Source organism: Garra rufa, chromosome 12 (genome assembly GCF_049309525.1).
Source record: "Garra rufa chromosome 12, GarRuf1.0, whole genome shotgun sequence".
NCBI lineage: Eukaryota > Metazoa > Chordata > Actinopteri > Cypriniformes > Cyprinidae > Garra > Garra rufa.
Genome location: NC_133372.1, coordinates 1,987,712 through 2,003,431, shown reverse-complemented (window position 1 = coordinate 2,003,431; position 15,720 = coordinate 1,987,712). Strand labels below are relative to the sequence as shown.

General features: G+C 32.1%; 1 protein-coding gene across 2 annotated transcripts in view; it reads right to left on the bottom strand.

Annotated features, from left to right (window-relative positions):
• Positions 1–513: 513 nt before the first annotated feature.
• Positions 514–15,720, bottom strand: part of LOC141346384 (activin receptor type-2A-like) — a 33,174-nt gene continuing 17,967 nt past the window's right edge. For both annotated transcript variants that reach the window (XM_073851238.1, XM_073851239.1), the window contains exons 4-11: positions 13,599–13,753; positions 10,574–10,717; positions 8,889–9,032; positions 8,216–8,361; positions 7,092–7,206; positions 6,038–6,176; positions 5,802–5,932; positions 514–3,756 (exon numbers count right to left, since the gene is read on the bottom strand). In XM_073851238.1, the coding sequence (XP_073707339.1) occupies positions 3,562–3,756; positions 5,802–5,932; positions 6,038–6,176; positions 7,092–7,206; positions 8,216–8,361; positions 8,889–9,032; positions 10,574–10,717; positions 13,599–13,753 (1,169 nt within the window). In that variant the 3' untranslated portion in view covers positions 514–3,561. The remainder of the gene's footprint in view (positions 3,757–5,801; positions 5,933–6,037; positions 6,177–7,091; positions 7,207–8,215; positions 8,362–8,888; positions 9,033–10,573; positions 10,718–13,598; positions 13,754–15,720) is intronic.

Sequence of the window (15,720 nt, the reverse complement as noted above, 5' to 3'; positions counted from 1 at the left end):
AAGATTTCGTTTGCATAGTATATGTGTGTACTGTGTATATTTATTATGTATATATAAAGACACATACATTATATGTTTTGAGAATATTTACATGTATTCACATCCATATATTTATATTATATATAAATATATTTTATTTTTCTTACATGCATGTGTGTATTTATATTTACATAATAAATATACACAGCACACACACATGTACTATGTAAACAAAATATTTTATTTTGAATGCAATTAATTGCTTGACAGCACTATTTATTTTAAATGTGAATTCATTTCATGTATATAGGGCCAAGAGTATGTATTCAACTAGGGTCCATAATGATTTCATGATGATTTAAAGATGTTAGGAATAAGTTTGTCAGCTCGTCTGCATTCATTAATGAAAAAAAGATTATAAAGAAAATGTTTTATATTTTTAAAAAAAGAGAATCACATGCATAATCAGTGAATTTGGGCCTGCAGACATTAAAAGACAATAAAACGTCATAGAAAATCCCCCGCAGTACAATCTTCTGGAATAATTTCTTTATAAAGGACTTGTTTTTGATTAGTGACACCAAAAAGAACAGAGCAACATCATGCTAGTCTAATAATTTAAAACCAACAATCATATTTACATTATTCATTTGCTGTACATGTGTGTTGTCGGGGGGATTACAGATTGATCTGAAATGTCTTTTACAAACCTGTTTCTCACCCAACACTTGGTTTGTCGGGAAACACATTCAGGGCAATAACAAGCGGCGTTTGTTTTCACAGTACTGAGAGTTTGTCACATTATTAATGAAATAAATAGAAGCGGTTCTCGACTCCGTATGCTACAGTTGCAATCGCTGCTGCATGTCGGTTGCATAATCGCTGTAAGTGAGCAGAATCCTGCGTCCCTGAATACTGCTGTAGTGTTTCAGAAAGAGAAGAAGAGACAGAGATGAAGGAGAATGTGGCGTTAGACAGATTTAAAGCCCTGAAAGATGCGATTGTGCGCAAACACTGTCATTAAATAAGGTCATTTTTCCCTCAAGGTCAACTTCTAGTGTTGGGAAAGGGATGTTCTGCACCCATGTTAACAGCTTTTTCTGCTAAATGAGCATTTGCTGTCGGTTCAATCTAGTTTTTAACTGCGCCATCCTTCAACAACAGCCACTTTGTAAAGATGCATCACATCATAAATCAATCTTAAATGGTTCAGATCAGATCTGGTTCCTAATGTCATTTCTAACAGCACAAGCTTTCACACACTTTACTCTTTACTTTTGTCTGCTGGTGTTTGATTTCTGACTGTTTGATTTGGAAGCTTATTTCAGACACGGGATAACAAATAAATATAATTGTGACTTTTTTTCTCACAATTCTAAAGAAACGTGCAATTCTGGGGCAAAAAGTCAGAATTGTGAGATATAAACTGATTCCTACTTTTTTTCTTTCAGTCCTTTTTTTTATATCTCATGATTCTGATTTTATCTCTCAGACTTTCTTTTTCTGTATTACGAGATATAAACTTGTACTTGCAAAAAAGTTGCAATTACCGTTTTTACTTTTTAAGCCTGTTTCCGCCCCTGAATAAAACGTAAAAAAGGTCATTGCGACTTTTTATCTCTCTCAATTTTGAGTTTACATCTCGCAATTCTACTTTTTTTCTCAGAACTGTGAGATAAAAGTTATAAAAATCAGAATTGCGAGAATTCAGTTAGAATTGTGAGATATAAACTTGCAATTTCTGTGAATGTCTTTTTTTCTCTTCAGAACTGGACTTTATAACTCGCAAGTTTATCTCACAATTCTAAAAAAAAAATTCAGAATTGAGAGATACAAAGTTGCAATTGCAAAAAAAAGAGTCAGAATTATGAGATACTAATAAATTAATTCCGAACTTTTTTCTTTTAGAATCTCATGATTCTGATTTTATCCCTTAGACTTTCTTTTTCAGTATTACGAGATATAAACTTGTAATTCCACCAGAATTTATGGTGGAAACTATGGAAGCCCGTTTCCGCCCCTGAATAAAAAAAAGAGAATTGCGAGTTTACGTCTCAGAATTGCGTCATATAAACCCATAATTTGGACTTTTTTCCCCTCAGAATCGTGAGATTCAAATGCTCAATTGTAAGTTATAAAGTCAGAATTGTGTGATATAAACTTGAAATTCTGTGAATATATCAGTCTTTTTTCTCCTCAGAACTAGACTTTATATCTCACAATTCTAAGAAAAAAGTCTGAATTGTGAGATACAAAGTTGCAATTGCAAACAAATTTTCAGAATTGTGAAATACAAAGTCACAATTGCAAAAAAAAAGTCAATTGTGTGATATTAACAATTCTGTGAACATATCTCAGAACTGGATTTTATTTCTAGCAATGTGAATTTATATCCTGCAATTCTGAGAAAAAGTCAGAATTGTAAGATAAAGTCGCAATTACCTTTTTTATTTTTTATTCAGTGGCAGAAACAGTCTTCCATAGGAAACAAAAAAACTGAATTGAGAGGAAAAAAATTGCAAGATATAAACTCAGAATTGTGTGATTTAACTTGGAATCGCAAGAAAAAAGTCAATTCTAATTTTATGTCTTGTGATGTTTTTTCAGAATTGCAAAACAAGTCTGTATTATGAGAGAAAAAGCCTTTAAAAAAAGTTTTAAACTTCCATAGCTTGACATCATGACTTGTCTGCCCAAGTTTCTGAACCCTAACACTGAATAGGCGTTAACATGTTAATATAGTGATCATAATCTAGAAAGCTGAAGTGCAGAATATGAGTTGTTTTTGAAGTGAAGTGTCGAAATGAACTCTCCATCATTTGATTCGCTGGATTATTCCTCGCATTAGGCCACTAGAAGATAAATACGAATTAAAAACACTTTGACAATTACGGAGGCTCATTTTGCAAATGATGTGTCACTAAAATAAAAAATTGTGTTGAAAAAATACAGTGGTAAAATGTCTGAATTGATCGACCGTTGGCAGACGTTAATATTGGACCCTGGATTCTGTGATTGAGTAAAGCGAGCGTTGATTCCTCACGATACGACCCTTTAGAAAGAGTAGCCAAACTGCGATGAAATGAAGCAGAAATGCGAAAGGCAGAAACACTACCGTGTGTTACAGCTACTCGCCTCGCCTCCGTAGCAGCTGTTCAGAAAAAAGCACGAGAAATCGAAATGAGGTATACCTGTTTAGGGAGGTTTATGGTTATTTCAGCATAATTCCTCATAAATCGGTGTGATTCGCTGCTGCTGAACGGCAGACATTCAGAAGTGTCTCGTATTGGCATGACGGTAATGATTCGCAGAAACGAACAGCAAACGCAGTCCAGAGTTTCGCCCTTTTTATACTAAAATCATGAGAGCTGCTGTTCATATAAAACACAAAAGTCTTTCCTTTATGCATAAAAGAGGTTTTGGTGCAAACGGAGACGTCCGTGTGTGTCTCGTCTCTTGAGTTCCTCCGAGAGTAAGTGCGAGTCGTTGAATCATTCCTGCGCTCGTTTTGCACATCGCGAGTCATTCGTAGTCCGCTTTTCTCTCGCACATACTGCGTTACGATTGGCTGAGAGAGCGGCATCATAGGCTGGATTCTTTAGGGGGGAAGTCCAGGTTGGTCACCATTGTGACGACGGAGAGGATGTCATCGGGGGCGATGAGGTTGGTGTTGCGCTGCATTGAGATGATGCGCTCCTCCACGCATCCCGCAGACAGACGCGCCTCGGCCTCGTGGTCCCAGCACTCCTCGATGGTCTCATAGAGCATCGCCAGACCCTACACATATACACATGAAAAAATAATAATAATGAAAGCTGTCCATGTGGTGTGCATCTCTTTTTTGGAGCTACATGAATAAAACCTGAACATCATGCAACTAAAGCAAGAAAATCTAGTCACATGATCATCACTAACTTGTGACTCTGGAGCACAAAACCAGTCTTAAGTCGCTGGGATATATTTGTAGCAATATCCAAAAAAACATTGTATGGGTCAAAATTATTGCTTTTTCTTTTATGCTAAAAATCATTAGGATATTAGATAAAGATCAAGTTTCATGGTGATATTTTGTAAATTTCATACCATAAATATATCAAAACTTTTCAAAAATTTCAAAAAATTCAAAAACCTTATCAAAAATTTTTGATACAAAGTCGCAATTGCAAAAAAAATCTGAATTGTGTGATATAAACTCGAAATTCTGTGAATATATCAGTCTTTTTTTCTTTTCAGAACTGGACTTTATAACGCGCAATTGCAAGTTTATATCACAATTGGCCAACTTTAAAGGCGATTTTCCCAATATTTTGATTAATTATTTGATTTAGCATGCTACTTAGTCTTAAGTAGCATGGGTATATTTGTAGCAATAGTCAAAATTATAAATTTTTCTTTAATGCCAAAAACTATTAGGATATTAAGTAAAGATGTTGCATGAAAATATTTTGTACATTTCCTACCATAAATATATCAAAACTTTAATTTCTGGCGCTACATGAATAAAACCTGAACATCGTGCATCTTCGAGCATCTTTAACTTCAACAAAAGCAAGAAAATCTGGTCAACTGTACAAAGGGTCACGTGACCAAATCACTCATTTGTTTACAATCTAGAAATATATAAGAATATGTTTCAGATTCCATATTTTTAATATAACTTTGGCTTTATTGTTAAAACTACTGAAAACTCTTTGTTATTCAAAATAAAGCTGAAATAAATAGAAATATAAGGTAACAAAAAACAAACTCTTTAATTCAGGTAACATTTTCAGCTAACAAATTTCACTTAAAAATGACTGAAATTACTAAAACTCAAATAAAAATAAAGCTAAATAGGAATTAAAAATAAACAATTCAAAATATTAAATACTATAACACTATATAAATAATACTAAAATAACAATGTGTTACTTTTATATTTATTTTATTTACTGACAAATAAAATTGAAAAACTATTAAAAAAATATCTTATTCAGGTTAGTACTAAACAAAAAATAACATGCATTTTGTATGATCTCTCTTATTTTGGTAAAATAATTAACATTTTGTAGATTCTGCAAAGTTTCGACTTCATCTGTATTTCTATAGTCATGTGGTTTGTTTAAGGTTTCTGTGGCCACACATAGGTAATATTTGTATTATTTTTTATTACTTGACAATGCATTAATTGGGTAATAAAAAGTGTCTCTATTTGTGACCCCGGACCACAAAACCAGTCTTAAGTCGCTGGGGTTTATTTGTAGCAATAGCCAAAAAAACTTTGTATGGGTCAAAATTATTGATTTTTCTTTTATGCCAAAAATCATTAGGAAATGATGTAAAAATCATGTTCTATGAAGATTTTTTTGTAAAATACCTACTGTAAATATATCAAAATGTAATTTTTGATTAGTTATATGCATTGTTAAGAACTTAATTTGGACAACTTTGAAGGTGATTTTCTCAGTATTTTGATTTTTTTGCACCCTCAGATTCCTGATTTTCAAACAGATGTATCTCGGCCAAATATTGTCCTATCCAAACAAACCATACATCAATAGAAAGCCTAATTATTGAACTTTCATATGATGTATACATCTCAGTTTTGTAAAATTTAACCTTATGACTGGTTTTGTGGTCCAGGGTCACATATAATTACTTAAGATGTGTAAAAACTTATTACATTATACTGGAAAGATTATTAAGACCTTAATGTTTGTTTAAATTAACATTACTGATGAACATGAATTAAACAGTATACAAGGTCAACCGAGCTCACGCTGACTTTAAAATGTTAAAATGCAAAATGTTTGAAAATATAATGTAGTTTGCGTGTGTAGTACCGTATGCTTTAGCCAGTGTTCTCTGAATATCGGCCGCAGTTTCTTATGCACAACAACATCTTGCATGTCCTCCAGAGACGGATGAAGACCGGCCTCCTCCTCAAACGGCAGACAGAACTCATCCACGGGACCTGAGAAACAAACACACACATATATATATATATATATATAGATAGATCAGCACTGGTTTATCCCATGACATAGAGTCTGAGTGTGAGTGAATGAGTGTTTGTTACCGTCGGCCGCTGTACAGCGAGAGGCCAGTTCCCAGAGCACCAGACCCACGGCGTACATGTCGATTCTCAGAAACGCGTCACGCTGGAAACTGATCGCTCCTTCCAGCACCTCCGGAGCCATGTAACGCCGCGTTCCCACCTTTACACAAGACAAGCAATTAGGGCTGGGCGATATGGCAAAAAAAAAAAAATCACAATATTTTTTTTCATATCAGTCGATATCGATAATTATCACGATAAATGTCAAATCTTTATATCTATCCATTTTAAAGGCAGATTTTTACTCCTGAGTGAAAGAAAAACTAGACAGTTAATTATTATTATTTATGGCTTATTGTCAGAACATGACAAATACTTTCTAAACAATGATCAATTGAGGAAGAATACAGAATAGAATATTACTAGTAAAATCAACATCAATAGAATACAATATTATTAATATTAATAGAATATATATAAAACCTTTTTATAAAAAAAATAAGAACTGTAATATGATACAACACAAGCTCTGACTGTAAATGCACAGTGATTTTTAATTATATTTATCATTCAACAAAAATAAGAATAGACAAATCTTTTCAGCATGCCAATCCCTTTGTGCAGCTGATTTAACACATTTTGTATAAATAAAAAAATAATAATAATAATGGCTCAGGGCTCTACGCTTACTTTTCTTGCTAATCTAAAAAATTAAATTTTTTATCAAAACTCTGATAAAAAAATTAGCCTTCCTATTACGATGTGATATTTGACTCCTCAAAGTGATTTACAGGGGAATTTTGTTTTTTACCTTTGTTTTTACCTTTTCATATGTTTAACGAGGCTCAGAGGTGACATGAGAGCAATCAAAATGATCATTAATTCATGTTTTAAATATAAAATTTTGAATACAGAAATATTAAAGATTTAAATAAATGAACAGATCTGCCAGCAGGTGGCGGTAAGACACTGATTTAATTACTGAATCATATCATTCATTTGATTCGTTCGAACAGATGGTTCATTTGGGAATAAAGCATTCTTTTTGCAATGATTTTTGGTTGATCGTACTCACCTGTCCGTGTGTGTCACCTGTAGATTTCCCTGCTTCAAACTTGAGAGCCAGGCCAAAGTCAGCAACACAGGCGGTTAAATCACTCTTCAGTAACACATTTTTACTTTTGATATCTCTGAGAGAGAGAGACAGAGAGAGAGAGAGAGAGAAGTTAAACATCTAATCTGGGGTCTAGGGTTCAAGTTTAGCAAAAAATTGTGTCAATGTAAAATAAAGTAAATAATATACATTTACATGTACATATACATTTCAGATTAAAATAACTATATGTAAGTATATAGAAATGCATAAATAAAACATCTAAGATTACTTGACCATAATGTAGTGCTGTGCAATGATTAATCGTGATTAATTGCATCCAAAATAAAACCTTTTGTTTACATAAAATGTGTTTATTTATTATGTATATATAAATACACACACATACAGTATATATTTTAAAACTATTTACATGTTTATATTTTTATTGATATAATTAAAATTACATATATTTCATATATAAACATTTTTCTTAAAGATCCATGCTTGTGTTATATTTATATATACATTATAAATATATACATAGTACACACATATATTATGTAATCAAGAAGTTATTTTGGATGCAATTAATCGTTGCACAGCACTACTATAATGAACAAAAAAAAAACTTAATGCAAACATTTCTAATATATAAATTGCATCTGTATAAAAAATATATATAGAGATTATAAAAATGTAAACATAATGTAAATAAAAAAGAAAGATATTCATTTTATATATATATATATAATATGTTATAAATAAATATTTAAATAATATATCTAGCGATACATTTCTGTTACAAGTAAAATAAAAAAAGACTTTTTCACAAATATTTACATTAAACATTTATCACAGTGTTAAGTGTCTTTATACAGTAAAATATAGAGATAAATATTAAAATATTAAAGTACATTGAATTAAAATAAGTCAATAAATAATACATCTAACTACATTAAGATAAAGAATTGAAGGGAAAAACTCAAATGCAACTTAATAGAGATCAAATATTATATTGTTTTGCACATATTTATAATATGCTCCTATTTGGAAGTCTGTGGCATTGAAACAGATCTGATCTAAAAGAGAGGAGTGTTTTGTACCTGTGTGCAATGGCAGGCTTGTGACCGTCCTTCAGGTTGGGAATGTCCTCGTGTAAATACGCCAACCCTCGCACAAACGTCTGCGCTATCAGACACAGCTCATTCCACGACACAACATTCGCCTTCAGGAAATCCGTCAGTGAACCCTGAGTACAAACACACACACAGAAGATATCATCACATGCTTCAAAAGACTCAAACATGTGACACAGTGAGGTCACCATAGTGATGTAGAACGCTATTGTTTAAAATGTTTTGTACACAGGTGTGTATATGTGTGTGTGTATATGTGTGTGTGTGTGTGTGTGTGTGTGTGTGTGTGTGTGTGTGTATGTGTGTGAGTGTGTGAGTGTGTGTGTGTGTGTGTGTGTGTGTGTGTGTGTGTGAGTGTGTGAGTGTGTGTGTGTGTGTGTGTGTGTGTGTGTGTGTGTGTGTGTGTGTGTGTGTGTGTGTGTGTGTGTGTGTGTGTGTGAGAGTGTGTGAGTGTGTGTGTGTGTGTGTGTGTGTGTGTGTGTGTGTGTGTGTGTGTGAGTGTGTGTGTGAGTGTGTGTGTGTGTGTGTGTGTGTGTGTGTGTGTGTGTGTGTGTGTGTGTGTGTGAGTGTGTGAGTGTGTGTGTGTGTGTGTGTGTGTGTGTGTGTGTGTATGTGTGAGTGTGTGTGTGTGTATTTATACCTTCTCATGGTACGATGTGATGAGCCAGAGCTCGATATCGACTCCATTTCCTCTTTTTTCTGCTCCAATGAAGTGAAGGATATTTTCATGTTTCATTCCGCTCAAACTAAAAATCTCATATTCATTCTGCCACGACTGCTTATTCTAAGACAGATCACAGAAAACACATCAACATTTACTCACACTGTAAAACAATCCACTTTCATACAGTTGTGATCAGTGTATGATGTAACTAGTTATTAAGTAATTAGTTACTGATATTTAATTACCTTTTCTATGAAAAGTACAGTAAAGTAAGGGATTGCTCTTATTTATTCTGTAATTTAATTACAGTTACTTCTTATGTACTGTACTTAAACTGTGTAGTATTAAGTTCCAGTTCTCACTATTAACAAGTTATTATCAGTGTTGGGGGTAATGCATTACAACTTACGTAAAAATTTTACTTTTTCCAAGTAACTAGTAAAGTAACACATTACTTTTTGATTGACAAGAAAATATTTGAGTTATTTTTTTAATAAAGTAATGCCAGTTAGTTTTTTCCCCCCATTTATTGATTAAAAGCTCTCCTTTGTTGAGAGATATCATGAGTAAGATGTTACTTTAGTTCTAGAATAAATGTGAACATGCATTAATTCATCTCACTCACTAAAAAACAGATACAGTGTTCTTCAAAATAAATAAAAACACTGAAATTCAACGGAAATCTGCAATAATTAAATATGTTAAATAATACAAATATCCTTTATGTATTTAATCCCATTTTATTAATCTTCGATGATCCAATTCATCCATACTAATAAGCAAAAATTACTCAAGGTATTCTAACATTTGTTTTCCTATTTTATTGCTGAAGAGTTGACATTTTTTCTGTACAGACGTCAATTTACTTTTCTCTAAGCCTGAAGCTTTTGATGTAAAACACTTTTATATTTGACAAAAATAGAACTTTTTAAATTAAAAACAAACAAGCAAGCCCTGCCCAGATTTAAAAAGTAACGCTAAAGTAGCGTAACATTACTTTCCATTACTAAGTAACATAATTAGTTACTTTTTTAGGGAGTACCTCAATATTGTAATGCATTACTTTTAAAAGTAACTTTACCCAACACTGGCTAATAACAAGAGTATATGTCTGGGATATTGTCTGTTTATTATTTCTAAATTCTACTCAATTCCTACCCAAATTTATTTTGTAGGGTAAATACAATTTGTGCACTTTTTTGTTTTAAAATACATATTTAATTTAGTTTGGGAGATTGCATTTGTAACAAAATATGCATGTTACCACCATACCTCAGAGGTATCATGAAACATAATTGCAACAATATAACATTTTTTGCAGATAAATACATATTAATTAATATTTCCAAGATCTTGAAATCAACATGATGGCAGCCTCCTTTTTAGTAAAATCTGAATTTAGGCTCATTTGATAAAATTTTTAAAAAAATCACAATTGCGCTTAAATTTTCATGCACAGCGTATTAAACTAATTTTAAATGCATGGCAATGCATTTTATAAAAAAACAAACAAACAAGAATTTTTACAAATTCTGCCTCTCATTTGCCACCTGAATTGAAGAATGACCCCACAAGCTTTCTTGCCTATTGTATTATTATAAATCATCTATGTCGAAGCTGAAGGTAAACATGGACCAACATTAATGAAACACATCAGATACCTGCACAGGGAAGATTTTGACAGCCACGTGTTCGTTGAGCAGCTGTGCTTTCCAGACGCAACCGAAGCGTCCGCGAGCCTTCAGCTCCAGCAGCTGCAGCGGCTTCTGACCCAATAACGGCGACGGAGGCGTCAAACCCGGATCCTACGGACAACAAACACAACCGTCTGAACCCATGATTCATTCACATACATCAACACAAACACACAGCATCTGATGCAGGAGAATATTACAAAAATATACAAAAATGTTAATCCATGCACACTAGAAATAAATCGATCAAACGACGGCGACCGCATCACAAACTCATGACAGGATGAGAACTAAAGCATCAGCAGGGCAGGATGGGAGAATTTGTGAGGAATGAAGCTCTTACCTCTATCATGATATGAAAGGCGTGCTAGCAGGAGAGGAACAGAGGGGTTTACTGTTTCTAGCACACAAGCGCTGGGATGTGAGTAAGAATAAGCCGTGAACAATCACAGCGTGAGAATGAGAAACACTGATGAGACTCTGAGAATTAGGGCTGGGAATCGATTCCAAAGATCAAGCGGAATCAACTTTTCATTGAGGGCTGTTTTCAGTTCAACAAAGCATATCTAAAAAAGAGAGCTGCATCCTATGAAAGCTGCATATCTCAGTCATCAAACATCGCTGAGCGTCGATTCACGGAAATAAACTGAACGAAACGTCGGTACTGAGCTTGTCTGAGTTTGAGGATGCGAAAAATACTTATCTTAAATTTTTTTGTCTTGTTTCCAGCCAAAATATTTAAAAATTCTTAAATCAAGAAGGATTTTCTAGACAAGTCGTGTTTTTATATATATAATTAAGTGCATTTTTGCTTAAAAAAGCTAAATAATCTGCCATGTGTGTAAGAAAAATAATCTTGTTTTCTGTTTGAAAATAAGATGATATTTTGCTTGTTCTAAGTAAAAACTCACTACATTTTGACTTGTTTTTTTCTTAAAAAAAAAAAAAAAACTTTTTACTTGTCTAGAAAAATCCTTCTTGATTTAATATTTTTAGATATTTTGGCTGGAAACAAGACAAAAAATCTACGTAAGAAAAGCCTTTCTTGCAGTGCATTTATTCACCTCTTGCTCACTAATAGTATTTATAACTCTGATTCATTTCCATGAAAAGGTTCTTTCGGATATATTGTTTTAATGAACCAGTTCACAAAGGTTATTTTACGGTGGAACTGACTTATGCTGTCCACAATATTCAGCGATTTATTTAGCAATTTTTATGAGAAGGCTACTTTCTATGACTTTCTAATATCATGCAGTCTTGGCAAAATTAGGTTCCTTCGATCTATAAAACAAGAACTGAAGGCAGTAGTGAGGAATTGATTCTTAAAATCAAATCCTATCAATTCCAGAACCAGGAATCAGACTTATTTCCAAAAATTATGAGTTGAACAGCTTTAGTGAGAACATGTGACGGATTCTCGTATGTTGTGATGAGACACTGACATGGAAATCCATCCAATCAAATCTTAGTGCTGGTCAAGAAGGACCAATCACAATCCTTTGACTAAGTACACAACATGAAGATTGTTAAAAAATGATTGATTTATTTATTTTTTTAATTCTGGGATGGTATGCATCCTTCAAATTAACAGATTTATTTTTTCTGGTGTATTACTGTAATTAAAAAAAATCAAATAAATGAGATTTGAATGTTGCTCAATCAGCCCCTTAGGAATAAGAAAATGTAGTTAGAAACAAGCTAGAACACAGCAAAATTATTATTTTGTCTTGTTTTCCAGTACATATATCTTGTTTTCCCCAAATAAGATTACTTGAGGTGAGGTTAAAACTAAAACCATAAAAAAAAAATCCTTGAATTAAAATAAACATTAACTGACATAATAAAAACAACAACTAAGTAGCATGGGTATATTTGTAGCAATAGCCAAAAATACATTGTATGAGGCAAAATGATCAATTTTTATTTTATACCAAAAATCATTAGGATATTAAGTAAAGATCATGTTCCATGAAAATATTTTGTAAATTTTCTGCAATAAATATATCAAAACTTAATTTTTGATTAGTAATATGCATTGCTAGGAATTTTATTTGGACAATTTTAAAGGTGATTTTTTTTTAAATATTTGGATATTTTCTTCACCATCAGATTCCAGATATTCAATTAATTGTATCTTGAACAAATATTGTCCTATTCTAACAAACCATACATCAATGGAAAGCTTATTTATTCAGCTTTCATATGTATTCATCTCAGTTTCATAAAATATACCCTTATGATTGGTTTGTAAAACAAATCAAACAAAATTTAAATTAAACAAAACATAAAAATAAAATTTAATTCAAAATATTAACGAAAACGGAAACACGATTTTAATGATACTTAAGTAACACTGACTTGAAATGCAAGACATTAAGACTTATTCCAAAAGAATGATTAAAATTAAGTGAGTTAACATGTGAAATAAAATATACCAATAAGGTCAGAAAAACTTATTCTCTGTTTTGATTCAAGTTTATTTTTCTGACCCTACACTCTTAAAAATAAAAGTGCTTGAAAGTTTCTTCATAGCGATGCCATAGAAGAACCATTTTTGGTTCCACAAAGAACCATTCAGTCAAATGTTCTTTAAAGAACCATCTCTTTCTTGCATTTTTTTTTATAATCTAAAGAACCTTCTTTTGCCACAAAGAACCTTTAAGGTTCATTAGATATTAAAAGGTTCTTTATGGAATCATTTAGACAAAAAAGGTTCTTCTATGGCATCGTGAAGCATTTTTATTTTTAAGAGTGTACTGGCAGATACTTGTCTTAAACTGTACTGGACCGCAAGATAAAAAATACAGTGAGAAAATCACATTGCAGGGAAAACATTTGCGCCCAATGGTAGATTAATTGACTGTGGTTATTATGAAGGAGGAGCACAAATCTGTTATGTGAAAGACTCCCAAAGGCTGCTGTTCTCCAAAATACATCTTCAGATATTTCTCTTGAGGATAAAGAGGATATTGAGATAGAGGTAGAGTACCTGTGACGGCACGAGCAGCGGTGGGTACGTCAACTTCAGATGCCGGTACATCCAGAAGGAGATGACGAGAATGATAGCAACAGCCATGACAGGAAGCAGAGAGTAGAGCAACGTGGGAAACAAGTCCGGCTTCGGGGGAACAGGGTTCAACGTGGCTGGAGAAAAAGAGAGAGAGAGATTAATTATGTAAAATATGACCTAAATCTGGATATTTAGAAAGCTAGTATCACATGCACTATTGCTCAAGAATTTGGGTCAAAGATTTTGAGTTTTTTTTTTTAAAGAAATTTTTTTTTAATCTTTATACATGAAAGATACATTTATTCAATCAAAAGTGACAGTAACGACATTTATAATGCTACAAAAGATTTAAATAAATTTTGAATTTTTTTTTAACTTTTTAACTTTCTATTCAATTAAGAATCCGGAAAAATAAAATGCATCTTAGTTTCCACAAAAATATTGGGCAGCACAACTGTTTTCGACATTGATACTAATCAGAAATGTTACTTGAGCAGCAAATCAGCATATTAGAATGATTTCTGAAAGATTATGTGACACTAATGATGCCGAAAATCCAGCTTTGATCACAGGAATATATGAAATTTGAACAGATATTCACATAGAAAACAGCTATTTTAAATTGTAATCACAATTTTTACTGTATTTCTGAGCAAATAAATGCTTGGTGAGCAGAAGAGATTTCTAAAAATTAGACTTTTAAAAAATCGTACTGGACCTTAATTTGGTCAAAACTGCCCATTTAAACATTGACATATTTGACATATTTTGACATGACATTTAGAAGTGGGTTTACCTAAAATATTAGAAACTATAATAACAATCATCACGGAAAACTCCACAAACAAATCAACAAACTTCAGAGAAAAGAAATGTGTGCGACTTTGTGATCATGATTTCAGTGGACCTTAAAGTATAAAGTACTTAATATTTTACAGACGCTGAATTCAAAGGATTTTAGCTTCAAATCTCAATTAACATGGCAAAAAATGCCTTTCTTACTTAGATTTTTTTTTTCTTGTTTCCAGTCAAAAATCCATAAATTCTTAAATCAAAAGTATTTTCTAAATGAGTAAAAATTATTGTATTGTTTTCAGAAAAAAACAAGTCAAAATTAAGTGAGTTTTTGCTTGAAAAAAAGCTAAATAATCTGCCAATGGGGTAAGAAAAGCTATCTTGTTTTCTGTTTGAAATCAGATTTTTCTTCTTACCCCATTCACTGAAAAAAAAATTATTCATTGGTAGGTGGTTGCAATCATTTTATTTTGGCTACATTTAAATAAACAAATTTTGTCGACTAATTTTCAACATTGTTTTTTTACTTAAACGCTGCTTAAATAAATTTATTGCAACCACTTACCTTTAAAAATATTAGTAAATTCAATGAATCATTTTTTCAGTGTTGGCGGATTATTTTGCTTGTTCTGAGCAAAAACTGACTTAATTTTGACTTGTTTTTTTCTGAAAACTAGACAACAATTTTTACTAATCTAAAAAATCCTTCTTGATTTAAGTATTTGTAGATATTTTGACTGGAAACAAGACAAATACAAGTACAAAGTAAAGCACTGCAGTGAATATATAAGTGAAGGAGTACACTGCAAAAAGTGTTTTTGTTTTTTGTAAATCAAAATTAAGTGATTTTTTGCTTTTAGAACAAGAAAAATAATTTGCCAATGGGAAATGGCAAAAAAAAAAAAATAATAATAATAATAATTTTTTTCAATTCAAACTGAAAACCAGATTATTTTTCTTACCCCATTGGCAGATTATTTTGCGTGTTTCAAGCACAAACACTTAATTTTTACTTGTCTAGAAAGCCCTTCTTGATTTATTTTTATATCTGTGGCTGGAAACAGGACAAAAATTCAAGTAGGAAAATAATTTTTTTGCAGTGAGTATATAAGTGAAGGAGTATATTTTAGATTATTTTGCTTGTTCTAAGCAAAAACTCACTTAATTTTGACTAAAATATTTTTTACTCATCCTTTTTGATTTAAGAATTTTTTGGCTGGAAACAAGACAAAAAGTAAGTAAAGTACTGCAGTGAATATATAAGGTTTTAGACCCTCTTGTAGTGTAACATTCATGAAACACAGTT